The 27,968-nt window shown below is 42.9% G+C and overlaps 1 protein-coding gene across 1 annotated transcript in view; it reads right to left on the bottom strand.

The window, feature by feature from the left end:
* SIN3A (SIN3 transcription regulator family member A) overlaps positions 1-27,968 on the bottom strand; it is a gene marked incomplete at its 3' end in the record, with an annotated part of 448,744 nt that overhangs the window by 125,040 nt on the left and 295,736 nt on the right. Inside the window, 1 exon segment of the mRNA XM_053717346.1 lies at positions 7,160-7,315. Within this exon segment, the coding sequence (XP_053573321.1) occupies positions 7,160-7,315 (156 nt within the window).

Below are 27,968 nucleotides of genomic sequence, written 5' to 3'. Positions count from 1 at the left end.
CTTGGGAGACTATTTCTAGCGCCCAAGGATCCAGAACATCTCTTGCCCAAGCCCGAGCGAAGAGAGAGAGTCTGCCCCCCACCAGATCCGGTCCCGGATCGGGGGCCAACATTTCATGCTGTCTTGGTAGCAGTGGCAGGTTTCTTGGCCTGCTTTCCCTTGTTCCAGCCTTGCATTGGTCTCCAAGCTGGCTTGGCTTGAGAAGTATTACCCTCTTGCTTAGAGGACGTAGCACTTTGGGCTGGTCCGTTTCTACGAAAGGGACGAAAATTAGGTTTATTTTTGGCCTTGAAAGGCCGATCCTGAGGAAGGGCATGGCCCTTACCCCCAGTGATATCAGAGATAATCTCTTTCAAGTCAGGGCCAAACAGCGTTTTCCCCTTGAAAGGAATGTTAAGTAGCTTGTTCTTGGAAGACGCATCAGCTGACCAAGATTTCAACCAAAGCGCTCTGCGCGCCACAATAGCAAACCCAGAATTCTTAGCCGCTAACCTAGCCAATTGCAAAGTGGCGTCTAGGGTGAAAGAATTAGCCAATATGAGAGCATTGATTCTGTCCATAATCTCCTCATAAGGAGGAGAATCACTATCGACCGCCTTTACCAGCTCATCGAACCAGAAACACGCGGCTGTAGTGACAGGGACAATGCATGAAATTGGTTGTAGAAGGTAACCCTGCTGAACAAACATCTTTTTAAGTAAACCTTCTAATTTTTTATCCATAGGATCTTTGAAAGCACAACTATCTTCTATGGGTATAGTGGTGCGTTTGTTTAAAGTGGAAACCGCTCCCTCGACCTTGGGGACTGTCTGCCATAAGTCCTTTCTGGGGTCGACCATAGGAAACAATTTTTTAAATATGGGGGGAGGGACGAAAGGAATACCGGGCCTTTCCCATTCTTTATTTACAATGTCCGCCACCCGCTTGGGTATAGGAAAAGCTTCTGGGAGCCCCGGGACCTCTAGGAACTTGTCCATTTTACATAGTTTCTCTGGGATGACCAACTTGTCACAATCATCCAGAGTGGATAATACCTCCTTAAGCAGAATGCGGAGATGTTCCAACTTAAATTTAAACGTAATCACATCAGGTTCAGCTTGTTGAGAAATGTTCCCTGAATCAGTAATTTCTCCCTCAGACAAAACCTCCCTGGCCCCATCAGACTGGTTTAGGGGCCCTTCAGAACCATTATTATCAGCGTCGTCATGCTCTTCAGTATCTAAAACAGAGCAGTCGCGCTTACGCTGATAAGTGTGCATTTTGGCTAAAATGTTTTTGACAGAATTATCCATTACAGCCGTTAATTGTTGCATAGTAAGGAGTATTGGCGCGCTAGATGTACTAGGGGCCTCCTGAGTGGGCAAGACTCGTGTAGACGAAGGAGGGAATGATGCAGTACCATGCTTACTCCCCTCACTTGAGGAATCATCTTGGGTATCATTGTCATTGTCACATAAATCACATTTATTTAAATGAGAAGGAACTCTGGCTTCCCCACATTCAGAACACAGTCTATCTGGTAGTTCAGACATGTTAAACAGGCATAAACTTGATAACAAAGTACAAAAAACGTTTTAAAATAAAACCGTTACTGTCACTTTAAATTTTAAACTGAACACACTTTATTACTGCAATTGCGAAAAAATATGAAGGAATTGCTCAAAATTCACCAAAATTTCACCACAGTGTCTTAAAGCCTTAAAAGTATTGCACCCCAAATTTGGAAGCTTTAACCCTCAAAATAACGGAACCGGAGCCGTTTTTAACTTTAACCCCTTTACAGTCCCTGGTGTCTGCTTTGCTGAGACCCAACCAAGCCCAAAGGGGAATACGATACCAAATGACGCCTTCAGAAAGTCTTTTCTATGTATCAGAGCTCCTCACACATGCGACTGCATGTCATGCCTCTCAAAAACAAGTGCGCAACACCGGCGCGAAAATGAGGCTCTGCCTATGATTTGTGAAAGCCCCTAAAGAGAAAGGTGTCTAAAAAAGTGCCTGCCGATATAAACTTATCAAAATACCCAGATTAAATGATTCCTCAAGGCTAAATATGTGTTAATAATGAATCGATTTAGCCCAGAAAAAGTCTACAGTCTTAATAAGCCCTTGTGAAGCCCTTATTTACAATCTTAATAAACATGGCTTACCGGATCCCATAGGGAAAATGACAGCTTCCAGCATTACATCGTCTTGTTAGAATGTGTCATACCTCAAGCAGCAAGAGACTGCTCACTGTTCCCCCAACTGAAGTTAATTCCTCTCAACAGTCCTGTGTGGAACAGCCATGGATTTTAGTAACGGTTGCTAAAATCATTTTCCTCATACAAACAGAAATCTTCATCTCTTTTCTGTTTCTGAGTAAATAGTACATACCAGCACTATTTTAAAATAACAAACTCTTGATTGAATAATAAAAACTACAGTTAAACACTAAAAAACTCTAAGCCATCTCCGTGGAGATGTTGCCTGTACAACGGCAAAGAGAATGACTGGGGTAGGGCGGAGCCTAGGAGGGATCATGTGACCAGCTTTGCTGGGCTCTTTGCCATTTCCTGTTGGGGAAGAGAATATCCCACAAGTAAGGATGACGCCGTGGACCGGACACACCTATGTTGGAGAAAACCCCGCTTGGATAGAATTAAGCGTTCAATCTCCAAGCAGTCAGCTTCAGAGAAATTAGATTTTGATGAAGGAAGGGTCCTTGAATGAGAAGATCCTTCCTCAATGGCAGTCTCCAAGGTGGCAGGGATGACATGTCCACCAGATCGGCATACCAAATCCTGCGAGGCCACGCAGGAGCAATGAGGATCACTGATGCCTTCTCCAGTTTGATTCGAGAAATGACCCGAGGAAGAAGAGCAAACAGAGGAAAAAGATATGCTAGGCTGAAGGACCAAGGAACTGCTAGAGCATCTATCAGTTCCGCCTGAGGATCCCTGGACCTCGACCTGTATCTCGGGAGCTTGGCATTATGACGAGATGCCATGAGATCTAACTCCGGCCGACCCCATTTGAGAATCAGGTTGGAAAATACTTCCGGATGGAGTTCCCACTCTCCCGGATGAAAGGTCTGCCTGCTCAGAAAGTCCGCCTCCTAGTTGTCCACCCCTGGGATGTGGATCACTGACAGATTGCAAGAATGGGCCTCTGCCCATCAGATTATCTTGGGTATCTCTTTCATCGCTAAGGAACTCCTCGTTCCTCCCTGATGATTGATGTAAGCCACTGTCGTTATGTTGTCCGTCTGGAATCTGATGAACTGGGCCGAAGCGAACTGAGGCCAGGTCAGAAGAGCATTGAAGATCGCTCTCAGTCCCAGGATGTTTATAGGAAGAACAGACGCCGCCTGAGTCCACACTCCCTGAGCCTTTAGAGGACCCCAGACAGCTTCCCACCCTAGAAGGCTGGCATCTGTTGTCACAATCACCCAGGATGGTCTGCGAAAGCATGTTCCCTGGGATAGATGATCCAGAGACAACCACCATTGAAGTGAATCCCTGGTCTCCATGCTCCAGGGTTATTCGAGGAGACTGCATAATCTCCATTCCACAGCCTGAGCATGTTCCAGATTTAAATTCCACCCCTGAGTTCTCATGAAGGATAGTACAATGTCGGTATGGGACCTTGCTTCTTGACAAGATGGCGCCTGGATTAGAATATCGTTCAGATAAGGAACCATCACAATGGCCCGCAGTCTTAGAACCACCAGCAGAGACCCCAGAACCTTTGTGAAAATTCTGGGTGCCGTGGCCAGCCCGAAAGGAAGAGCCACAAACTGAAAGTGTCTGTTTAGAAAGGCAAACCTTAGGAACTTGTGATGATCTCTGTGGATAGGAACATGTAGATATGCATTCTTTAAGTCCACTGTCATCATAAATTGACCCTCCTGGATCAATGGTACGAATAGTTTCCATCTTGAAAGATGGAACTTTGAGAAACTTGTTCAGACTCTTGAGGTCTAAGATAGGTCTAAAAGTTCCCTCCTTCTTGGGAACTACAAACAGATTTGAATAAAAACCCTCCCCGTGCTCCTGTACAGGAACGGGATAAATCACTCCCAGGGAGGAGAGGTCTCTTACATAATGTAAGAACACCTCTTTTTTTTATCTGGTTTGCAGATAATCTTGAAAGAAGAAATCTTCCGAGGAGGAAAATTTTTGAACTCCAGTTTGTATTCCTGGGACATTATTTCTATAGCCCAGGGATCCTGAACGTCTTGCACCCAAATCTGAACGAAGAAAGAAAGTCTGCCCCCCACCAGATCCGGTCCCGGATCGGGGGCATGTCCTTCATGCTGTTTTAGAGTCAGCAGCAGTCTTCTTGGACTGTTTACCCTTTTTCCAACGCTGGTTGGGTCTCCAAGTAGGCTTAGATTGCGAATAATTTCCTTCCTGTTTAGAGGAGGAAGAGAAAGAATTTCCCTTGAAATTGCGAAAGGAACGAAAATTACTTTGTTGTCCTTTTTGTTTATTTCTCTAATCCTGAGGAAGGAGATGACCCTTACCTCCCGTGATAGAGATAATTTCCTTCAGGCCAGGTCCAAACAAGGTCTTTCCCTTGTAAGGAATAGTTAGAAGCTTAGACTTAGATGAAATGTGAATAGAGAACCTTTTAGTAATTTAGTAATTTGCAGAGAAGCAGCCATAATAAAAACATTGGCTAACTTCAGAGCTTTAATTCTATCTTAGATCTCCTCCAAAGAAGTCTCAGACTTAAGAGACTCGGACAGAGCATCAAACCAATAAGCTGCCGCACTAGTGACAGTAGCAATGCACGCAGCCGGCTGCAACAGCAGACCCAGGTGAACATAAATCTTTTTAAGTAGACCCTCCAATTTCTTGTCCATGGCATCTTTAAAAGCACAACTATCCTCAATGGGAATAGTAGTTCGCTTGGCTAAGGTGGAAATAGCCCCTTCCAGCTTAGGAACCAATTGCCAAGCTTCCTCGACAGTGTCAGCTATAGGAAACATCTTTTCATCAGAAGACTCTTGGACAACATCTGCCTGAGAGGCTCAGTAAAAATGTTATCCCTAAAACTTATAGTCCTTTCAATACATGTAGGACAGAAAGGGATTGGTGGTTCCACATTTGCATCAGACAAAGCACATGTCACTGCTTGCAACTCATCTTGATCCATCTTTTCACATAAAATATTGATACTGAGCAGAAAAAATACTGGGAATAGCAAAGCAATAAAATAAAAATTATCAAAAACCGTTACTATCTCTTTAAATTCAAACGGTTTTTCTTTCTCTTGACAAAACTGCCAATTCTGCTCTAGCCCAGAAAACCCCAGTACAGCACAACTGAAGTCCTGCAACTGCTCGGAATTAGCGCTACAAGCAGAGGCGCCAAAAAAACAGGAAGTCTCGCCCTTCGTGGGCGTGCTACAAGTCTGTTTCCCTCTCAGAGAAAAAACTAAAGTGAAACCACCGGAGCCCTCCATTGTAGTAAAAAATAAACTTAGCAACATAACTCCAGCCCCAGTGCCTGCACCAAATCACTGCCCAAATAAGACTTTTATTCTGAAAGTCTGACACTATCCCCACATAAATAAGGCTTCCCATTAACCCCTTATGTGCCATAGTGCTAAGATAACAAACACAGACTCCTTAAATCCCAGAAAAGGTAGCACTTACCTCAAACACTGACTGGCAGTAGGGCAGTTCCCAAGCTTGAGAGGTCCTCTCCCTCACATTGGCCTTAGAGATAGTCATGCTGAGTCAGAAAGAAACTCAGGCTAAAGGATATAGGGCAGCTGAAAAAATGGGAGGTGCAGTGAGAATTATGTCCCACAAGTTCCCATAGCTCTAAAGCCACCAAAGCTCTACTGTAGAGACTGATATGGACTACGGCTACACCCCAGAACAAAGTAGCACTCTCTTGTACTACACTTAACACCTCACTTTACCTCTTCCTATCACTAACGTAGGCAAACAAAATGACTGGGGTGGGAGGGAAGGGAGGAGCTATTTAACAGCTCTGCTGTGGTGCTCTTTGCCTCCTCCTGATGACCAGGAGGCGATATCCCACAAGGATGATGATCCGTGGGTTCATCGTGTCTTTAAAAAGAAAGCTCAATTTTGGTCTCATCACTCCAAATGACTTTGTGCCAAAAGGTTTGAGGCTTGTCTCTGTGCTGTTTAGCATATTGTAAGCGGGATACTTTGTGGCATTTGCATAGTAATGGCTTTCTTCTGGCGATTCGACCATGCAGCCCATCTTTCTTCAAGTTCCTCCTTATTGTGCATCTTGAAACAGCTACACCACATGCCCTGTATTTCACCTGAAGTTATTTGTGGGTTTGTCTTTGCATCCCGAACAATTTTCCTGGCAGTTGTGGCTGAAATTTTAGTTGGTCTACCTGACCATGGTTTGGTTTCAACAGAACCCCTCATTTTTCACTTCATTATTAGAGTTTTAACACTGCTGATTTGCATTCTCAATTCCTTGGATATCTTTTTATTTCCCTTTCCTGTTTTATACAGTTCAACTACCTTTTCCCGCAGATCCTTTGACAATTCTTCTGCTTTCCCCATGACTCAGAATCCAGAATTGTCAGTGCAGCACTGGATGAAAGATGCAAGGGTCTGTCAGGAGTCCAGAAACTCCTTTTATACACACACACTAATTACAAGAAAACAGATCACAGGTGAGGCTGGTTACCTTTAATAGCCATTCAAACCCCTTTGTGTCAACTTGTGTGCATGTTATCAGGCCAAAATCACCAGGGTATGTAAACTTTTGATCAGGATCATTTGGTTAGTTTCTGTTGTCATTATGATTTAAAAAGAGTAAACACAATTGATTGATAATAAATGGCTTCAGCCAAACACTAACCATGAGTGAAAGAAAAGTTTGTGTTATCATTCATATCCTCTGAAAAATGGCCAAGAAATCATAAATTCTACTAGAGCATGTAAACTTATGAGCACAACTGTATGGATATAGAAGAAAAAAAAATGAGTGCGTCTGCACACTGATAGTATGATTATAATAACTTGAAGAAAAGAGCAAATTTCTAGGAACTATGGTGCCCTAGATTTGTAAAGTCCTCATAAAAAGAACACCAAAGAAATGCTCAGAATTGACAAAGGCCTAAAATAAATAGAAAAATAATCATAAATCCTTGTCTTTTTGTAAGAATTTCAAACCTTGACAGGTGGCGTTGCACCAGGACCAGAATGCCTGCGATTCTGACAGCCGTTTTGGTTAGGCCTCTGTTTATTGTTCAGCTGTGGTTTCTTTACAGTGCCACCATGGTCATTCCTTACAGATTCCACTTTTTCTGCTGTAGTCTTGCTCAAGAGCTAAAAAAAAACAAATATGACACTTGCTGTAAACCAATTCACTTTGGATGCTTCAAGGTCTACAATATAAAAACTTTAAAACTACTAGCAACAGACATAACTCAATACTGTATTACCTGCTATGATTAATAATGATTTCCCTTGACCTACCCTGCTACTAAGGCAGTCACACATGGTGAAATAAGATCTCATGTAATTGGTCAAACAAGAAAGTGCTTGCATATTCTGATGGGCTCTCATTGAAAGAAATTTGATTTGCAAAAAGTATTTTGGACTTAAAGGGCTATCAGAATGTATACATCTTGGGCAAATAATGCTGTAAATTGCAAAAGCCCAACATTTCCAAGGAAGATTAGACTGAGGTTATAAAAATAAATGGATCAACGTGGCATTGTCTCAAGCATACATACTGGTAAATCAAGGAAATAACAAAAAAATAAAATAAAAACATACTATGTTTAAGTTCATTTAAAAAAATTAAATTTAAAAACAAAAAAAGGACGGAACAGATAAGAAAAACAAAATGTATGCTTACCTGATAAATTTCTGTCTTTCCAGATATGGCGAGTCCACGGCAGAATCTTCAATTACTGTTGGGAATATCACTCCTGGCCAGCAGGAGGAGGCAAAGAGCACCACAGCAAAGCTGTTAAAGTGAAGGTTAATTGACATTACACTCGTTTTCTTCAAAAACTTACCTTTTAATCTTGACAGCTGCTGCAGCACTGTCTCCGCCTGCCACAAGCCCTCTTTGCGAGTTCAAAATTCACAAATCCGACTTCCTCCAATCACGGCGTTGCCTCAGGCCATGATCCCCCCAAGAGGAAGCCGGATTCGTCATTTCTGACATAAGAAAAGGCTTATGACAGCCTGGGGAATTGCTGGAGTGGCTCTCAGGATTAAAAAGGTAAGTTTTAGAAGAAAACGAGTGAAATGTCAATTTGGATAAATTAAAGTGCCCTTGTTTTAATAGGATTATTAAAAACCGTGCACTAATTCATCTAAATTGACCTTCCCTACCTAATTCATCTAAATTGACATTTACTACAACCCCCAGTCATTCGACCGAAGTTAAATGGAGAAAAAGAAGCAAAACAAGGTGTAGAGGTGCCTGAGGTTTGTGTAGATAAATAACTGTTGTAAATTAAAGGGTGGGGCCGTGGACTCACCATATCCGGAAATAAATTTATTAAATAAGCATAAATTTTGCTTTCTTTCCTAAGATATAGTGAGTCCATGGCAGAATCTTCAATTACTGCTGGGAATCAATACCCAAGCTAGAAGACACGGAAGATTGAGGGACAAGACAGGAATACCTAAACAGAAGGCATCACTGCTTGAAGAACCTTTCTCCCAAAAGAAGCCTCAGCGTTGGCAAAAGTATCAAATTGGGAAAATTTGGCAAAAGTATGTAGAGAAGACCAAGTTGCAGCCTTGCAAATCTGTTCCACAGAAGCTTCATTTTTGAAAGCCAGGAAGAGGAAACGGCTCTCGTTGAATGAGCTGTAATTCCCTCAGGAGATTGCTATTCAGCAGTCTCGTAAGCCAAAAGAATTATACTCTTCAGCCAAAGAGAAAGTAGCCGTAGCTATCTGACCCTTGTGTTTCCCAGAGAAACAAACAATGCAGAAGACTGACTAAAGTCTTTAGTCGCCTGCAAGTAGAATTTCAGAGCATGCACAACATCCAGGTTGTGTAACAAACGTTCCTTATGACAGGAAGGATTAGGACATAGATATTTAAGAAATCGTTGTTCCTTCTCTAAGGAATGCATAGGCTCAAACAGAGCCTTCTGTAAAATTTTAAGAACAAAGTTAAGACTCCATGGAGGAGTAACAGGTTAAAACACAGGTCTGAGTCTAACCAAAGCCTGACAAAAAGATTTCACATCCGCCAGACGTTTATGCAACAACATAGACAAAGCAGAGATCTGACCCATCAGAGTACTTGCTGCCAAACCGTTCTCCAGACCATCCTGGAGAAAAGACAAAATCCTAGGAATCCTGACTCTACTCCAAGAGTAACCTCTTGATTCACACCAATACAGATATTTACACCATATCTTGTGGTAAATCTTTCTTGTAACAGGCGTACGCGCCTGGATCAAAGTCTCAATAACAACTCAAAAAACCCATGCTTGGATAAAATTAAGCGTTCAATCTCCATGCAGTAAGCTTCAGAGAAATGAGATTTGAAAGAAGGAAGGGACCCTAAAGTAGAAGGTCCTTCCTCAGAGGCAGTCTCCAAGGTGGAAGAGATGACATTTCCACTATGTCTGCATACAATATCCTGCGAGGCCCCGCCGGTGCTATGAGAATCACAACGCCCTCTCCTGCTTGGTACGAGCAATGACTTGTGGAAGGAGAACGAACAAAGGAAACAGATATGCCAGATTGAAATTCCAAGGGACCGCAAGAGCATCTATCAGAGCGACCTGAGGATCCCTGGACCTCGAACCGTACCTCGGAGCTTGGCATTCTGCCGAGACGCCATGAGATCCAGCTCCGGCAGCCCCCACTTGAGAGGTCAAGTTGGAAAACACCTGGATTAAGTTCCCACTCCCGGGATGAAAAGTCTGTCTGCTTAGAAAATCCGCTTCCCAATTTTATTACAAGACCAGAGACTTCATATTTGCATTACTTTCTTTTACTACTCGTGTGCAGCTTTAAAAGTACATAAAACACATAAACAGTTAAAATAATACAGAGAAAAAAAAGAGTCTATATAACTAGCCACTGAGAATGCTAGGTTAGAGACCAGAGAAAAAATGTACAGAGGTTTATGGATTATTAAATTATATTTTTTCCCTTATAGTATCTTTTTTCCTGTTTCCTTATTACATTTATTTTAATTTGTTTATACCTTTATCTAATTCCGTTTTTATTTTCAATTCGTTTTTACTTTTTATTTTCTCCTGTTAACATTTTTTCACTTGCTCTTTTTTCATTTCCCCTTCCTCAAGATACCCTGCTTCAAATAGATTTCATTACCCGTTTTTTCGTTACTTCAATATTTTCCCCTCACCTGTTCTCAATCTCTCTCCTTCTCGTCACGACGTCCGCCGCAATTTTGTGGGCGTTCGTTTTGTGACGTCACAGCCCGCCTTCTTCTTTACCTCAGAAGAGCTGTTGATGCCTCCTCCATCACCGGCTAATGTAATTTCTGGCTCCTTGCCTTAGTTTCAGTTTGTTCTTCTTTTGTTCCTTAAAGGGCCACTAAACCCAAAATTTTTCTATCATGATTCAGATAGAGAATAGAAATTTAAACATTACAATTTACTTCCATTATTTATTTTGCTTCATTTTTTAAATATCCTCAGTTGAAGAAAAAGCAATGCACATAGTGAGCCAATCATACAATGCTTCTATGTGCAGCAACCAATCAGCAGCTAGTGAGCATATCTAGATATGCTTTTCATCAAAGAATATCAAGAGAATAAAACAAATTAGATAATATAAGTAAATTAGAAAGATGTTTAAAATTGCATTCTCTTTCTAAATCATAAAAGAAAAAATGTGGCTGGTATGTCCCTTTAAGCACTAATTTCGTTCTCCATTTCTTTTTTTAGGTTGCTACTGCCCTCCGGTGGTCTCTTCTCATATTACCATTTAAAACATTTTTCTGTCAGAAAAGTTAATCTGTTATAAAACGATTCTTCTGTTATATAACATATTTCTCAGAATATTAAATTATTATTTATTGTTGTATTGCTTAAAGGTTCAAATCTTAATTTATTTATAAAAAACATTATTATTTGTCATTTTTTTTCAAGTGTGTTTTTTCATTCAATTATTTTAATATGTCTCTAGACAATTCTTCCCCTAAGGAATTATCAATCATTTTCTACACAGATTGCTCTGTTAGGGTACTAACAGAGCAATCTGTGTAGAAAATGATTGTTAATTCCTTGGAAAAATTAATGTGTCATATGACTTCACTAATGGCAAAAACCACTGCTAAGAAAACAATGAAAAGTAAAGCTCCTTCTAGCGCTATAAAAGCAAGCAAGAAACTTGTGTGTAAATCCAAACATACTCTAGCAGAATCCAATCTTCCTTGCGGCAAAGAAAGTAAAACATCCGCCAAACGACCCCTTACTCCCAAGGGGCATAAAAAGGAAATTTATGCTTACCTGATAAATTTATTTCTTTTACGATATGACGAGTCCATGGATTTCATCCTTACTTATGGGATTACGCCTCCTGGTCAGCAGGAGGAGGCAAAGAGCACCACAGAAGAGCTGTATATATATCTCCTCCCTTCCCTTCCACTCCAGTCATTCGACCAAAGTTAAGAAGAGAAAGGAAAAGCCAAGGTGCAGAGGTGACTGAAGTTTAACAAAAAATAAATACCTGTCTTAGAAATAACAGGGTGGGCCGTGAACTCGTCAAATCTTAAAAGAAATACATTTATCAAGTAAGCATAAATTTCCTTTTCTTTTACAAGATATGACGAGTCCACGGATTTCATCCTTACTTATGGGATACAATACCAAAGCAACAGGACACGGAAGAAAGGGAGGGACAAGACAGGAACATAAACAGAAGGCACCACTGCTTGAAGAACCTCCCAAAACAGCCTCGGATGAGGCAAAAGTATCAAATTTGGAAAATTTGGAAAAAGTGTGAAGAGACAACCAAGTTGCAGCCTTGCAAATCTGTTTAACAGAAGCATTGTTTTTAAATGCCCATGAGGAAGCCACAGCCCTAGTAGATTGAGCCGTAATTCTTTCAGGAGGCTGCTGTCCTGCAGTCTCATATGCCAAACGGATGATACTCTTCAGCCAAAAAGAAAGGTAGCCGTAGCTTTCTGGCCCCTACGTCTTCCAGAAAAAACAACAAACAATGAAGATGATTGACGAAATTCTTTAGTCGCCTGCAAGTAAAACTTTAGGGCACAAACCACGTCCAAGTTATGTAACAGACGCTCCTTCTTAAAAGGATTAGGACACAAGGAAGGAACAACAATTTCCTGATTAATATTCTTATTAGAAACAACCTTAGGAAGGAAACCAGGTTTGGTACGTTTAACCACCTTATCAGAATGGAAAATAAGATAAGGAGAATCACATTGTAAAGCTGAAAGCTCCGAAACTCTGCGAGCAGAAGAAATAGCAACCAAAAATAAAACTTTCCAAGATAACAACTTAATATCTATGGAATGCATAGGTTCAAACGGAACCCCTTAAAAAACATTAAGAACTAAATTCAAACTCCAAGGAGGAGCAATTGGTCTAAACACAGGCCTGATTCTAGTCATCTGGAACATCTGTTAGATGTTTGTGCAGCAAAATAGACAAAGCAGAAATCTGTCCCTTTAAGGAACTTGCCGACGACCCTTACTCCAATCCCTCTTGGAGAAAAGATAAAATCCTGGGAATCCGAACCTTACTCCATGAGTAGCCCTTGGATTCACACCAATAAAGATATTTACGCCATATCTTATGGTAAATTTTTCTAGTAACAAGCTTACGTGCCTGAATCAAGGTATCAATGACTGCCTCAGAAAACCCTCGCTTAGATAAAATCAAGCATTCAATCTCCAAGCAGTTAGCTGCAGAGAAATTAGATTCGGATAATAGAAGGGTCCCTGAATGAGAAGGTCCTGCCTCAATGGAAGCTTCCACGGCGGCAGAGAGGACATGTCCACCAGATCGGCATACCAAGTCCTGCGAGGCCACGCAGGAGCGATGAGAATCACTGAAGCCCTCTCTGGTGTGATCCGAGCGATTTCTCGGAGGAGGAGAGCAAATGGTGGAAACACATAAGCTAGGTTGAACGACCAAGGCACTGCCAAGGCATCTATCAGTTCGGCCTGAGGATCCCTGGACCTATATACATATCTTGGAAGCTTGGCATTCCGACGAGATGCCATAAGATCCAGCTCCGGTCTGCCCCATCTGAGAATCAGGTTGGCAAAGACCTCCGGATGGAGTTTCCACTCCCCCGGATGAAAGGTCTGTCTGCTCAAAAAATCCGCTTCCCAGTTGACCACTCCTGGGATGTATATTGCTGACAGATAACAAGAGTGAGCCTCCGCCCACCAAATTATTTTGGATACTTCTGCCATCGCTAAGGAACTCCTTGTTCCTCCCTGATGATTGATGTAAGCCACAGTCGTGATGTTGTCCGACTGAAAACGGATGAATTTGGCCGCAGCCAACTGAGGCCAAGCCTAAAGCGCATTGAATATCGATCTCAATTCCAGAATATTGATTGGAAGTAGAGACTCCGACCGAGTCCACACACCCTGAGCCCTCAGGGAATTCCAGACTGCACCCTAACCTAGTAGACTGGCGTCCTTTGTCACTATCACCCACAAGGGTCTGCGGAAGCACGTCCCTTGGGACAGATGATCCGGCGACAACCACCAAAGAAGAGAGTCTCTTGTCTCCTGGTCCAGATCTATCTGAGGAGACAAATTTGCATAATGTCCATTCCACTGCCTGAGCATGCTCAGCTGTAGTGGTCTGAGATGATAACGAGCAAACGGAATGATGTCCATTGCCGCCACCATCAATCCACTTACCTCCATGCACTGAGCCACTGACGGCCGAGGATTGGACTGAAGGGCTCTGCATGTATTCAGAATCTTTAACTTTCTGACCTCCGTCAAGAAAATTTTCATAGATATAGAATCTATTCCCAGGAAAGGAACCCTTGTCTGTGGAATTAGTGAACTCTTTTCTAGATTTACCTTCCACTCGTGAATCCTTAGAAAGGACAGAACCATATCTGTATGAGTTCTTGTCAGATGATATGACGCCTGGATCAGAAAATCGTCCAGATAAGGCGCCACTGCAATGCCCCGCGGTCTGAGAACCGCCAGCAGAGACCCAAGAACCTTTGTGAAGATCCTGGGTGCTGTGGCCAGTCCAAAAGGAAGAGCCACGAACTGAAAATGTTTTTCCAGGAAGGCAAACCTTAGGAACTGGTGATATCTGTGGATAGGAATATGCAGATATGCATCCTTTAAGTCCACGGTAGTCATATATTGACCCTCCTGGATCAATGGAAGAATTGTCCGAATGGTCTCCATCTTGAAAGATGGAACTCTGAGAAACTTGTTTAGACTTTTGAGGTCTAAAATGGGTTGGAACGTTACCTCTTTTTTGGGAACTACAAAGAGATTCGAGTAAAACACCTGTCCCTGCTCCTGCATTGGAACGGGACAGATTACTCCCGTAGTGGAGAGCTCTCTTACACAATGTAAGAACGCCTCTCTTTATCTGGTCTACAGACAATCGTGAAAGAAGAAACCTTCCCCTTGGAAAAGAATTTCTGAACTCCAGCTGATACCCCCGAGACACGATTTCCAGTGTCCAGGGATGCTGAAAGTCTCTTATCCAAGCCTGGACAAAGAAAGAAAGTCTGCCCCCCAACTAGATCCGGTCCCAGATCGGGGGCCGCCTCTTCATGCTGTCTTGGGAGCAGCAGCGGGCATTTTGGGATGTTTACCCTTGTTCCAAGCCTGATTGGGTCTCCAGATGGATTTGGCTTGTGCAAAATTCCCTTCCTGTTTAGCGGAAGAAGAAGAGGGGACTCCCTTGAAATTTTGAAAGGAACGAAACTTATTCTGTTTACCCCTTTGTTTAGCTGCTTTATCCTGAGGTAGGAGATGACCCTTACCTCCCGTAATGTCAGAAATGATTTCTTTCAAGTCAGGCCCGAATAGGGTCTTTCCTTTGAAAGGAATAGCCAAAAGCTTTAACTTAGAGGACACATCAGCAGACCAAGATTTTAACCATAAAGCTCTACGCGATAAAATGGCAAATCTGGCATTCTTAGCGGCCAGCTTGGCGATCTGAAAGGCGGCATCCGTAATTAAAGAATTAGCCAGCTTAAGGGCCTTAATTCTATCTAGTATTTCCTCTAAAGGAGTCTCAGTCTTAAGAGACTCTTCTAAGGCGTCAAACCAAAAGGAAGCTGCAGTTGTAACTGGTACACTACAAGCCGTCAGTTGCAATATAAAACCCTGATGAATAAATAGCTTTTTTAGAAGACCCTCCAACTTTTTATCCATAGGATCTTTGAAAGCACAACTGTCCTCAATAGGAATAGTTGTAACAGATATTGACGGCAGATAAGAGCCATAGGCCCAGCAAGTCTGCCCTACCTTACCTAACAGTATAAACTTATCTAGTTCCTAGGATAGCCTTATGCTTGTCCCATGCATTTTTAAAGTCCCCCACAGTGTTTGTTGCTACTACCTCTTGAGGAAGTTTATTCCATAAATCAATCACTCTTTCTGTAAAGAAGTGCTTCCTCAAATTACTCCTGAATCTACTACCCTTTAGCTTGAACTCATGACCCCTTGTTCTTGAATTTTCCATTTTATGTAAATTACCCACAGCCTCAGTTTTACTAAACCCTTTAATGTACTTGAAAGTTGCTATCATATCACCTCTTTCCCTTCTCTCCTCTAAGCTATACATATTTAGGTCATTGAGCCTATCCTGGTAAGTTTTATTTTTTAGACCATGTACCATTTTGGTAGCCCTCCTTTGCACAGATTCAAGTTTGTTAATATCCTTCTGAAGACATGGCCTCCAAAACTGCACACAATACTCAAGATGAGACCTAACTAATGATCTATAAAGAATAAGAAGGAACCGCTAAGTATTTGTCCATCTTGCACAATTTCTCTGGTGGTACCACAATAGAGTCACAGTCATCCAGAGTCGCTAAAACCTCCCGAAGTAACAGGTGGAGGTGTTCAAGCTTAAACCTGAAGGAAATGACATCCGAGTCAATCTGAGGCAACGCACTCCCTGAGTCGGAAAGCTCCCCCTCAGATAAAAGCTCCCTACCCCCAAATCAGATCCCTGGGAGGGTACAACGGAGATAGCCATCAAAGTATCAGAAGTCGCAGGAACCAAAGTGGTGTCTGTCCTGCTGCATTTGCCCTGTAATACTGGCAACTTGGATAACACTTCTGTAAGGGTGGATGACATAATTGCAGCCATATCCTGCAGAGTAAATGAAGTGGACGCTGTTGAAAAACATGGCGTCGCTTGAGTGGGTGTTAAGGGTTGTGACGATTGGGGAGAAAGAATTGGCATACCATAAGTCATCAGTCTAAGAAGCATCCTGCGCTATATCTTTAAGAATTTTTTTTTCTTTATATTGCAGCGCCCTCTCAGTGCATGAGGGACAAAAAGTAAGCGGGGGTTCCACAATGGCATATAAACACATGGAACAAGTACTGGCTTCAAGGTCATCCATAGTAAAAAACAGAAACTGTAGACAGTTACCTCAAACATTTTGTATGCACAATCTATTTAGCATAGAAACACTCCTTATGCACAATCTAGTTAAGTTAATAAAACTACTGTGCCTTTAAGAAAATATGAAAAAATACTTTTTTTTAGCCGCACAAGGGTGCTGCGCAAAACACTAATAATTGTGGCTTGCAATAAGATTGAAATTATTTGTATCCCATTAGTAGTCAGATTAACCTTGTTTAACAAACTGCAGCTTCAAAATAAAAACTTCAGTTTAACCCCGCCACAGCTCTGCTGCGGCGATTACCTGCCCCCTCACACTGAGATAACAAAACTCGTGCAGCAAGCTTCTAGGCCGCCTGAGTTCCACTACCCATGCGGTCCAGACAGAAGACACCTGAGTCGTCCGACCAACTCCCAGCTAGGCACTGCGCTGCGTCTGTTCGCACGTGAAAAATGCCCCGCCCGTCGTGGGCGTGTCAAAGTTGAACTCCCGTGCGGCCCAGAACCTTTGTAATAAAAAAGTAAATTTATGCTTACCTGATAAATTAATTTCTTCTATGGTACGACGAGTCCATGGATTCATCCTTTACTTGTGGGATATTATCCTCCTGCTAACAGGAAGTGGCAAAGAGCACCACAGCAGAGCTGTCTATATAGCTCCTCCCTTAGCTCCACCCCCCAGTCATCCGACCGAAGGTACAGGAAGAAAAAGGAGAAACTAAAAGGTGCAGAGGTGACAAGTTTAAAATCAAAAAATATAATCTGTCTTAAAATGACAGGGTGGGCCGTGGACTTGTTTCATAGAAGAAATTAATTTATCAGGTAAGCATAAATGTACTTTTCGTCTATAAGGTAAGACGAGTCCACGGATTCATACTTTACTTGTGGGATACAATACCAAAGCAACAGGACAAGGAAGAACGGGAGGGACAAGACAGGTGGTTAAACAGAAGGCACCACTGCTTGAAGAACTTTTCTCCCAAAAATAGCCTCCGAAGAAGCAAAAGTATCAAATTTGTAAAATTTGGAAAAGGTATGAAGCGAAGACCAAGTCGCAGCCTTAAAAATCTGTTCAACAGAAGCATCATTTTTAAAAGCCCATGTGGAAGCCACCGCTCTAGTAGAGTGAGCGGTAATTCGTTCAGGAGGCTGCGATCACAGCAACCTCGTAGGCCAAACGGATGATGCTTTTCAGCCAAAAAGAAAGAGGTAGCCGTAGCCTTTTGACCTCTACGTCTTCCAAAATAGACAACAAACAAAGGTGTTTGACGGAAATCTTTGGTCGCTTGCAAGTAAAACTTCAAAGCACGAACCACGTCCAAGTTGTGAAACAGACGCTCCTTCTTAGAGGAAGGATTAGGACACAGAGAAGGAACAACAATGTCCTGATTGATATTCCTATTATTAACAACCTTAGGAAGGAATCCAGGTTTGGTACGCAAAACCACCTTATCAGCATGGAAAACAAGATAAGGCGAGTCACATTGCAATGCAGATAGTTCAGAAACTCTTCGAGCCGAAGAGATAGCAACTAAAAACAGAACTTACCAAGATAGAAGCTTAATATCTATGGAATGCATAGGTTCAAACGGAACCCCTTGAACTTTAAGAACTAAATTCAAACTCCTTGGAGGAGCAACAGGTTTAAACACAGGCATGATTTTAACTAAAGCCTGACAGAACGACTGAACGTCTGGAACATCTGCCAGACGCTTGTGCAGTAGAATTGATAAAGCAGATATCTGTCCCTTTAAGGAACTAGCTGATAGCCCCTTCTCCAATCCTTCTTGGAGAAAGGACAAAATCCTAGGAATCCTGATCTTACTCCATGAATAGCCTTTGGATTCGCACCAATATAGATATTTACGCCATATCTTATGATAGATTTCCCTAGTGACAGGCTTTCGAGCCTGAATCAAGGTATCTATGACAGACTCAGAGAAACCCCGCTTGGATAAAATCAAGCGTTCAATCTCCAGGCAGTCAGCCACAGAGAAACTAGATTTGGATGCTGGAACGGACCTTGAATCAGAAGGTCCAGTCTCAGTGGCAGAGTCCATGGTGGAAGAGATGACATGTCCACCAGGTCTGCATACCAAGTCCTGCGTGGCCACACAGGTGCTATCAAAATAACCAAAGCTCTCTCCTGTTTGATTCTGGCAATCAAACGAGGAAGGAGAGGAAATGGTGGAAACACATAAGCCAGGTTGAATGACCAGGGTACTGCTAGAGCATCTATCAGTACTGTCTGAGGATCCCTTGACCTGGACCCGTAACAAGGAAGTTTGGCATTCTGACGAGACGCCATCAGATCCAATTCTGGTGTGCCCCATTGATGAATCAATTGTGCAAACACCTCCGGATGGAGTTCCCACTCCCCCGGATGAAAAGTCTGACGACTTAGAAAATAAATTTCCCAGTTCTCCACTCCTGGTATATAGATTGCTGATAGATTGCAAGAGTGAGTCTCTGCCCATTGAATTATTTTGGAAACCTCTATCATCGCTAGAGAACTCTTTGCTCCCCCTTGATGATTGATATATGCTACAGTCGTGATATTGTCCAACTGGGATATAGATGGCAAGAGTGAGTCTCTGCCCATCGAATTATTTTGGTAACCTCTATCATCGCTAGAGAACCCCCTGATGATTGATATATGCTACAGTCGTAATATTGTCCGACTGGAATTTTATGAATCTGGCCGAAGCCATCTGAGGCCACGCCTGAAGCGAGTTGAATATCGCTCTCAGTTCTAGAATATTTATAGGGAGGAGAGCCTCCTTTTGAGTCCACAAACCCTGTGCATTCACGGAATTCCAGACTGCACCCCAGCCCAATAGGCTGGCATCCGTCGTCACTATGACCCACGCTGGCCTGCGGAAACACATTCCCTGGGACAGATGATCCTGTGACAACCACCAAAGAAGAGTCTCTGGTCTCTTGATTCAGATTTATCTGAGGAGATAAGTCTGCATAATCCCCATTCCAAAGTTTGAGCATGCATAGTTGCAGTGGTCTGAGATGCAAGCGAGCAAACGGAAATATGTCCATTGCCGCTACCATTAGTCTGATTACCTCCATACACTGAGCCACTGACTGACGAGGAATGGAATGAAGAGCTCGGCAGGTGGTTAAAATCTTTTGATTTCCTGACCTCCGTCAGAAAAATTTTCATGTCCACTGAATCTATCAGAGTTCCCAGGAATGGAACTCTTGTGAGAGGGATAAGTGAACTCTTTTTTACGTTCATCTTCCACCCGTGAGATCTTAGAAAAGCCAACACGATGTCCGTGTGAGACTTGGCTAGTTGGTAAGTCGACGCCTGAATTAAGATATAGTCCAGGTAAGGCGCCACTGCTATGCCCCGCGGCCTTAGAACTGCCAGAAGGGACCCTAGAAACTTTGTGAAAATTCTGGGAGCTGTGGCCAACCCGAAGGGAAGAGCCACAAACTGGTAATGCTTGTCCAGAAAAGCGAACCTGAGGAACTGGTGATGATCTTTGTGGATAGGGATGTGTAGATACGCAGCCTTTAAGTCCACGGTGGTCATATATTGACCCTCCTGGATCATTGGTAAAATTGTCCGAATGGTCTCCATCTTGAAAGATGGGACTCTGAGGAATTTGTTTAGGATCTTGAGATCTAAAATTGGTCTGAAGGTTCCCTCTTTTTTGGGAACCACAAACAGATTGGAGTAAAACCCCTGCCCCTGTTCTGTTTTTGGAACTGGGCTGATCACTCCCATGGTATATAGGTCTTCTACACAGCGTAAGAAAGCCTCTCTTTTTGTCTGGTTTGCAGACAATTGAGAAAGATGGAATCTCCCCCTTGGAGGAGAATCTTTGAAATCTAGAAGATACCCCTGGGTTACGATTTCTAAAGCCCAGGAGTCCTGAACGTCTCTTGCACAAGCCTGAGCAAAGAGAGAAAGTCTGCCCCCTACTAGATCCGGTCCAGGATCGGGAGCTGCCCCTTCATGCTGTCTTGGTGGCAGCAGCGGGCTTCTTGGCCTGTTTACCCTTATTCCAGGTCTGGTTAGGTCTCCAGACTGACTTGGATTGAGCAAAATTCCCCTCTTGTTTTGCAGCAGGGGAAGAGGTAAAGGGACCACCTTTGAAGTTTCGAAAGGAATGAAAATTATTTTGTTTGGTCCTCATCTTATTTGTCTTATCCTGAGGAAGGGCATGGCCTTTCCCTCCAGTGATGTCTGAAATTATCTCTTTCAGTTCAGGCCCGAATAGGGTCTTTCCTTTGAAGGGGATGGCTAAAAGTTTAGATTTTGTTGACACATCAGCAGACCAGGACTTAAGCCATAACGCTCTAAAATGGCAAAACCTGAATTCTTTGCCGCTAATTTAGCCAGTTGAAAAGCGGCATCTGTAATGAAAGAATTAGCTAGCTTGAGCGCCCTAAAAACAGCTGCAGTAGTTACAGGAACAATGCACGCTATAGGTTGGAGAAGAAAACCCTGATGAAAAATTTTTCTTTAGGATACCCTCTAATTTTTTATCCATAGGATCTTAGAAAGCACAACTGTCCTCAATAGGTATAGTTGTACGCTTAGCCAGGGTAGAAATAGCTCCCTCCACTTTAGGGACCGTCTGCCACAAGTCCGGCATGGTGTACGATATGGGAAACATTTTCTTAAAAGTAGGAGGGGGAGAGAACGGAATACCTGGTCTATCCCACTCCTTAGTAACAATGTCCGAAATCCTCTTAGGGACCGGAAAAACATCATTGTAGGCAGGAACCTCTAGAAATCTGTCCATTTTACACAATTTCTCTGGAACTACAATAGGGTCACAATCATCCAGAGTCGCTAAAACCTCCCTGAGCAACAAGCGGAGGTGTTCTAGTTTAAATTTAAAAGCCGTCATATCTGACTCTGTGAGGGAACATCTTTCCTGAATCAGAAATCTCTCCCTCAGCAAATCCCTCACCCCCAACTCAGAACATTGTGAGGATACATCGGATATGGCTAATAAAGCGTCAGAGGGCTCACCATTTGTTCTTACATCAGACCTACTGCGCTTCCCCTGCAACCCAGGCAGCTTAGATAAAACCTCTGTGAGGGTAGTATTCATAACTGCGGCCATATCTTGCAGGGTGAAAGAATTAGACGCACTAGAAATACTTGTCGTCGCTTGTGCGGGCGTTAATGGTTGTGACACTTGGGGAGAATTAGATGGCATAACCTGATTCCCATCTGACTGAGAATCATCCCGCGACATACTTTTAGTAGCTAAAATATGTTTTTTGCAATTTATTGACCTTTCGGTGCATGAGGGACACATTCTAAGTGGGGGTTCCACAATGGCTTCTAAACATATTGAACAATGACTTTCCTCAATGTCAGACATGTTGAACAGGCTAGCAATGACTACAAACAAGCTTGAAAACACTTTATTTAGTGGAAGAAAAAAAAAAAATCTTAAAGGGTACTGTGCCTTTAAGAGAAAAAAAGCATACACGTTCTGCAAAACTGCTTTAAAATACACCTTTTATACAAAACACACTGCATTTTTGATATCAGACTCAATTTGTGTAGTTAAGATTGCCCCACAAGAAAAACAAACATTTAACCCTTTATTGTGCAAACCAGTTCGATAATAAGGCCTAAATCCGGAAAAAACACCCCCAGCACCTCGCCACAGCCCTGCTGTGGCGCCTACCTGCCTTCAGGGATTGAAAAATTGGGGTTAAAGCTTAGATTTGGACCAAAAGTTCCACAAGGGCCCTCAGGAGTTGGAGCTTGCCACTTGCTAAGTGAATACAACTGCGAATCTTTTAGCGCGAAAATAGGCCCCGCCCATCTCACTCAATGACTTTACAGCCTCAAAGAACCGCACCAGAGCTGTTTTAAACTAGCCATGTGGGTTCTGAGACCCAAAAAATAAGCCAAGTGTACCCTCAATAAAGTTGCTAAAAAAACGTTATTGCCCAAAAAAACGTCAACAGCACTCCAGTTCACAAAAAGTTTGCCCACAAACATTCAAAAACTCAGTGTCAAATTTTTTTTAATTAGCCCCTTATGCAAGCTTAGTAATGCCCTTCTATAGCTCTTAGGATTACTGCTTACCCTTACCCTCATGGGGATACTGTCAGCCTTTCTGAAATACACAGTCTCTACAGAAAAAATGACTGAACATACCTCACTGCTATATAGCATGAAAACGTTCCTCACACTGAAGTTTCTTGTACCCCTCAGCCTCTGTGGGAACTGCTCTGGATATTAGTGACAAATGCTAAGATCATCATCCTCCAGGCAGAAGTTTTCATCCATCTGCTGCCTGAAAGTAAAACATAATTTATGCAAGAACTTACCTGATAAATTCATTTCTTTCATATTAGCAAGAGTCCATGAGCTAGTGACGTATGGGATATACATTCCTACCAGGAGGGGCAAAGTTTCCTAAACCTCAAAATGCCTATAAATACACCCCTCACCACACCCACAAATCAGTTTAACAAATAGCCAAGAAGTGGGGTGATAAGAAAAAAGTGCGAAAGCATAAAAAAATAAGGAATTGGAATAATTGTGCTTTATACAAAAAAAATCATAACCACCACAAAAAGGGTGGGCCTCATGGACTCTTGCTAATGAAATGAATTTATCAGGTAAGTTCTTACATAAATTATGTTTTCTTTCATGTAATTAGCAAGAGTCCATGAGCTAGTGACGTATGGGATAATAAATACCCAAGATGTGGAGCTTCCACGCAAGAGTCACTAGAGAGGGAGGGATAAAATAAAGACAGCCAATTCCGCTGAAAAAATAATCCACACCCCAAAATAAAGTTTAAATCATATAATGAAAAAAACTGAAATTATAAGCAGAAGAATCAAACTGAAACAGCTGCCTGAAGTACTTTTCTACCAAAAACTGTTTCAGAAGAAGAAAACACATCAAAATGGTAGACTTTAGTAAAAGTATGCAAAGAAGACCAAGTGGCTGCTTTGCAAATCTGATCAACCGAAGCTTCATTCCTAAACGCCCAGGAAGTAGAAACTGACCTAGTAGAATGAGCTGTAATCCTTTGAGGCAGAGTTTTACCCGACTCGACATAAGCATGATGAATCAAAGATTTTAACCAAGATGCCAAAGAAATGGCAGAAGCCTTCTGACCTTTCCTAGAACCGGAAAAACAGAATTTATGCTTACCTGATAAATTACTTTCTCCAACGGTGTGTCCGGTCCACGGCGTCATCCATTACTTGTGGGATATTCTCCTCCCCTACAGGGAAAGGCAAGGAGAGCACACAGCAGAGCTGTCCATATAGCTCCCCCTCTAGCTCCGCCCCCCAGTCATTCGACCGACGGTTAGGAGAAAAAGGAGAAACTATAGGGTGCCGTGGTGACTGTAGTGTATAAAGACAAAAAAAATTTCAACCTGATTAGGAAAACCAGGGCGGGCCGTGGACCGGACACACCGTTGGAGAAAGTAATTTATCAGGTAAGCATAAATTCTGTTTTCTCCAACATTGGTGTGTCCGGTCCACGGCGTCATCCATTACTTGTGGGAACCAATACCAAAGCTTTAGGACACGGATGAAGGGAGGGAGCAAATCAGGTTACCTAAATGGAAGGCACCACGGCTTGCAAAACCTTTCTCCCAAAAATAGCCTCCGAAGAAGCATAAGTATCAAATTTGTAGAATTTGGCAAAAGTGTGCAGAGAATACCAAGTCGCTGCCTTACATATCTGATCAACAGAAGCCTCGTTCTTGTAGGCCCATGTGGAAGCCACAGCCCTAGTAGAGTGAGCTGTGATTCGGTCAGGAGGCTGTCGTCCGGCAGTCTCATAGGCCAATCGGATAATGCTTTTTAGCCAGAAAGAGAGAGAGGTAGCAGTAGCTTTTTGATCTCTCCTCTTACCAGAGTAAACGACAAACAAAGATGAGGTTTGTCTAAAATCTTTTGTTGCTTCTAAATAGAACTTTAAAGCACGAACAACATCTAAATTGTGTAATAAACGTTCCTTCTTTGAAACTGGTTTCGGACACAGAGAAGGAACAACTATTTCCTGGTTAATATTCTTGTTGGAAATAACTTTTGGAAGAAAACCAGGCTTAGTACGCAAAACAACCTTATCTGAATGGAAAATCAGATAGGGTGGATTACACTGCAAAGCAGATAATTCAGAAACTCTTCTAGCAGAAGAAATAGCACCCAAAAACAGTACTTTCCAAGATAACTTAATATTTATGGAATGTAAAGGTTCAAACGGAACCCCTTGAAGAACTGAAAGAACTAAATTTAGACTCCAAGGAGGAGTCATGGTTCTGTAAACATTCTAACCAAAGCCTGAACAAAAGCTTGTACATCTGGCACAGCTGCCAGTCGTTTGTGTAACAAGACAGATAAAGCAGAAATCTGTCCCTTTAGAGAACTAGCGGACAACCCTTTATCCAAACCTTCTTGGAGAAAGGAGAGAATCCTTGGAATTTTTATTTTACTCCAGGAGAATCCCTTGGATTCACACCAACAGATATATTTACGCCATATTTTATGGTAAATCTTTCTAGTCACAGATTTTCTGGCTTGGACCAGAGTATCTGTCACAGAATTCGAAAACCCACGTTTGGATAAAATCAAGCGTTCAATTTCCAAGCAGTCAGCTGCAGAGAAACTAGATTTGGATGTTCGAATGGACCTTGTACTAGAAGATCCTGTCTCAAAGGTAGCTTCCATGGTGGAGCCGATGACATATTCACCAGGTCTGCATACCAAGTCCTGCGTCAGAATCACCGAGGCCTTTTCCTGTTTGATCCTGGCTATGAGCCTGGGAAGGAGAGGAAACGGTGGAAACACATACGCTAGGTTGAACGACCAAGGTGCCACTAATGCATCCACTAGAATCGCCTTGGGATCCCTGGATCTGGACCCGTAACAAGGAATCTTGAAGTTCTGACGGGACGCCATTAGATCCATGTCTGGAATGCCCCATAATTGGGTTAACTGAGCAAAGACCTCCGGGTGGAGTTCCCACTCCCCCGGATGGAAAGTCTGACGACTCAAATAGTCCGCCTCCCAGTTGTCTACTCCTGGGATGTGAATAGCAGATAGATGGCAGGAGTGATTCTCTGCCCATTGGATGATCTTGGTTACTTCCTTCATCGCTAGGGAACTCTTTGTTCCCCCCTGATGATTGATGTACGCAACAGTCGTTATGTTGTCCGACTGAAATCTTATGAACCTGGCTTTCGCTAGCTGAGGTCAAGCCAGGAGCGCATTGAATATTGCTCTTAGTTCCAAAATGTTTATCGGGAGAAGCGACTCTTCCCGAGACCATAGGCCCTGAGCTTTCAGGGAGTCCCAGACCGCGCCCCACCCCAAGAGGCTGGCGTCGGTCGTGACAATGACCCACTCCGGTCTGCGGAAACTCATTCCCTGAGACAGGTGATCCTGGGTCAACCACCAGAGAAGTGAGTCCCTGGTTACCTGGTCTACTTGAATTTGGGGAGACAAGTCTGTATAGTCCCCATTTCACTGATTGAGCATGCACAGCTGTAATGGTCTTAGATGAATTTGAGCAAAAGGAACCACGTCCATTGCTGCGACCATTAGTCCTATTACTTCCATGCACCGAGCTATGGAGGGTTAAGGAATAGAATGAAGAACTTGACAAGCGTTTAGAAGCTTTAACTTTCTGACTTCTGTCAGGAAGATCTTCATTTCCATAGAATCTATTATTGTTCCCAGAAACGGAACCCTTGTGGACGGTGACAGTGAACTCTTTTCTATGTTCACCTTCCACCCGTGAGATCTGAGAAAAGCCAACACAATGTCTGTGTGGGCCCTCACTTTGGAAAGAAATGACGCTTGGATTAGGATGTCGTCTAGATAAGGTGCTACAGCGATGCCCCTCGGCCTTAGGACCGCTAGAAGGGACCCTAGCACCTTTGAGAAAATTCTGGGAGCGGTGGCTAAACCGAATGGAAGAGCCACGTGAAGGATGGAACTCTGAGGAAATTGTTTAATATCTTTAAATCCAGGATTGGCCTGAAAGTTCCCTCTTTTTTGGGAACCACAAACAGGTTTGAGTAAAAACCTAGACCTTGTTCCCCGGAGGGGACTGGGTTTATCACTCCCATCTTTGATAGGTCTCTTACACAATGTAAGAATGCCTGTTTCTTTATCTGGTCTGAAGATAAGTGAGACAGGTGGAATCTTCCCTTTGGAGGAAGTCCCTTGAACTCTAGCAGGTATCCCTTGGAGACTATTTCTAGTACCCAGGGATCCGGAACATCTCTTGCCCAAGCCTGAGCGAAGAGAGATAGTCTGCCCCCTACCAGATCCGGTCCCGGATCGGGGGCTACCCCTTCATGCTGTCTTGGTAGCAGCAGCAGGTTTCTTGGTCTGTTTACCCTTGTTCCAGCCTTGCATGGGCTTCCAAGCGGGTTTGGGCTGGGCCGCGTTACCTTCTTGTCTAGCGGCAGTGGAGTTATTAGCCGGTCCGTTCCTGAAATTGTGAAAGGAACGAAAATTAGACTTGTTCTTAGCCTTAAAAGGCCTATCCTGTGGGAGGGCATGGCCCTTACCCCCAGTGATGTCTGAAATAATTTCCTTCAATTCCGGCCCAAAAAGGGTCTTACCCTTGAAAGGAATATTACGTAACTTAGTCTTGGACGACACATCTGCCGACCAGGATTTTAGCCAAAGCGCCCTCCGCGCTACTATAGCAAAACCTGAGTTTTTCGCCGCCAATTTCGTTATTTGAAAAGCGGCATCCAATATAAAGGAATTAGCTAACTTTAATGCGTGAATTCTGTCCATGACTTCTTCATAGGAAGTCTCTTTCTGGAGCGACCTTTCTAGTTCCTCGAACCAAAAGGACGCCGCTGAAGTGACAGTAATAACACACACGTAGCTGGTTGAAGGATGAACCCTTGTTGAACAAAAATATTTTTTAAGCAATCCTTCCAATTTTTTCCATAGGATCTTTGAAAGCGCAGCTGTCCTCTATAGGAATAGTTGTGCGCTTCGCTAGTGTTGAAACAGCTCCCTCAACCTTCGTGACCGTCTGCCATGCGTCCCTTCTAGGGTCTACTATGGGAAACATTTTCTTAAATATAGGAGGTGGGGCAAAGGGTACACCTGGCTTCTCCCACTCCTTATCCACTATGCTCGCTACCCTCTTGGGTATTGGAAAGCGTCTTCGTGCACTGGGACCTCTAAAAATTTGTCCAATTTGCACAACTTCTCTGGTACTACTACAGAATCACAGTCATCCAGAGTAGCTAATACCTCCTTAAGCAAAGCGCGGAGATGTTCTAGCTTAAATTTAAATGCTACTATATCAGGTTCTGCCTGTTGAGAAATTTTTCCTGAGTCTGAAATTTCACCCTCAGACAGCCCTTCCCTCACAGCCAATTCCGATTGATGTGAGGGTAAAATAGATAAGGCATCGTCAGCGTCTGATTGTTC

This window comes from Bombina bombina, chromosome 6 (genome assembly GCF_027579735.1).
Source record: "Bombina bombina isolate aBomBom1 chromosome 6, aBomBom1.pri, whole genome shotgun sequence".
Taxonomy (NCBI): Eukaryota; Metazoa; Chordata; class Amphibia; order Anura; family Bombinatoridae; genus Bombina; species Bombina bombina.
This window is presented reverse-complemented; position numbering and strand designations above follow the sequence as displayed.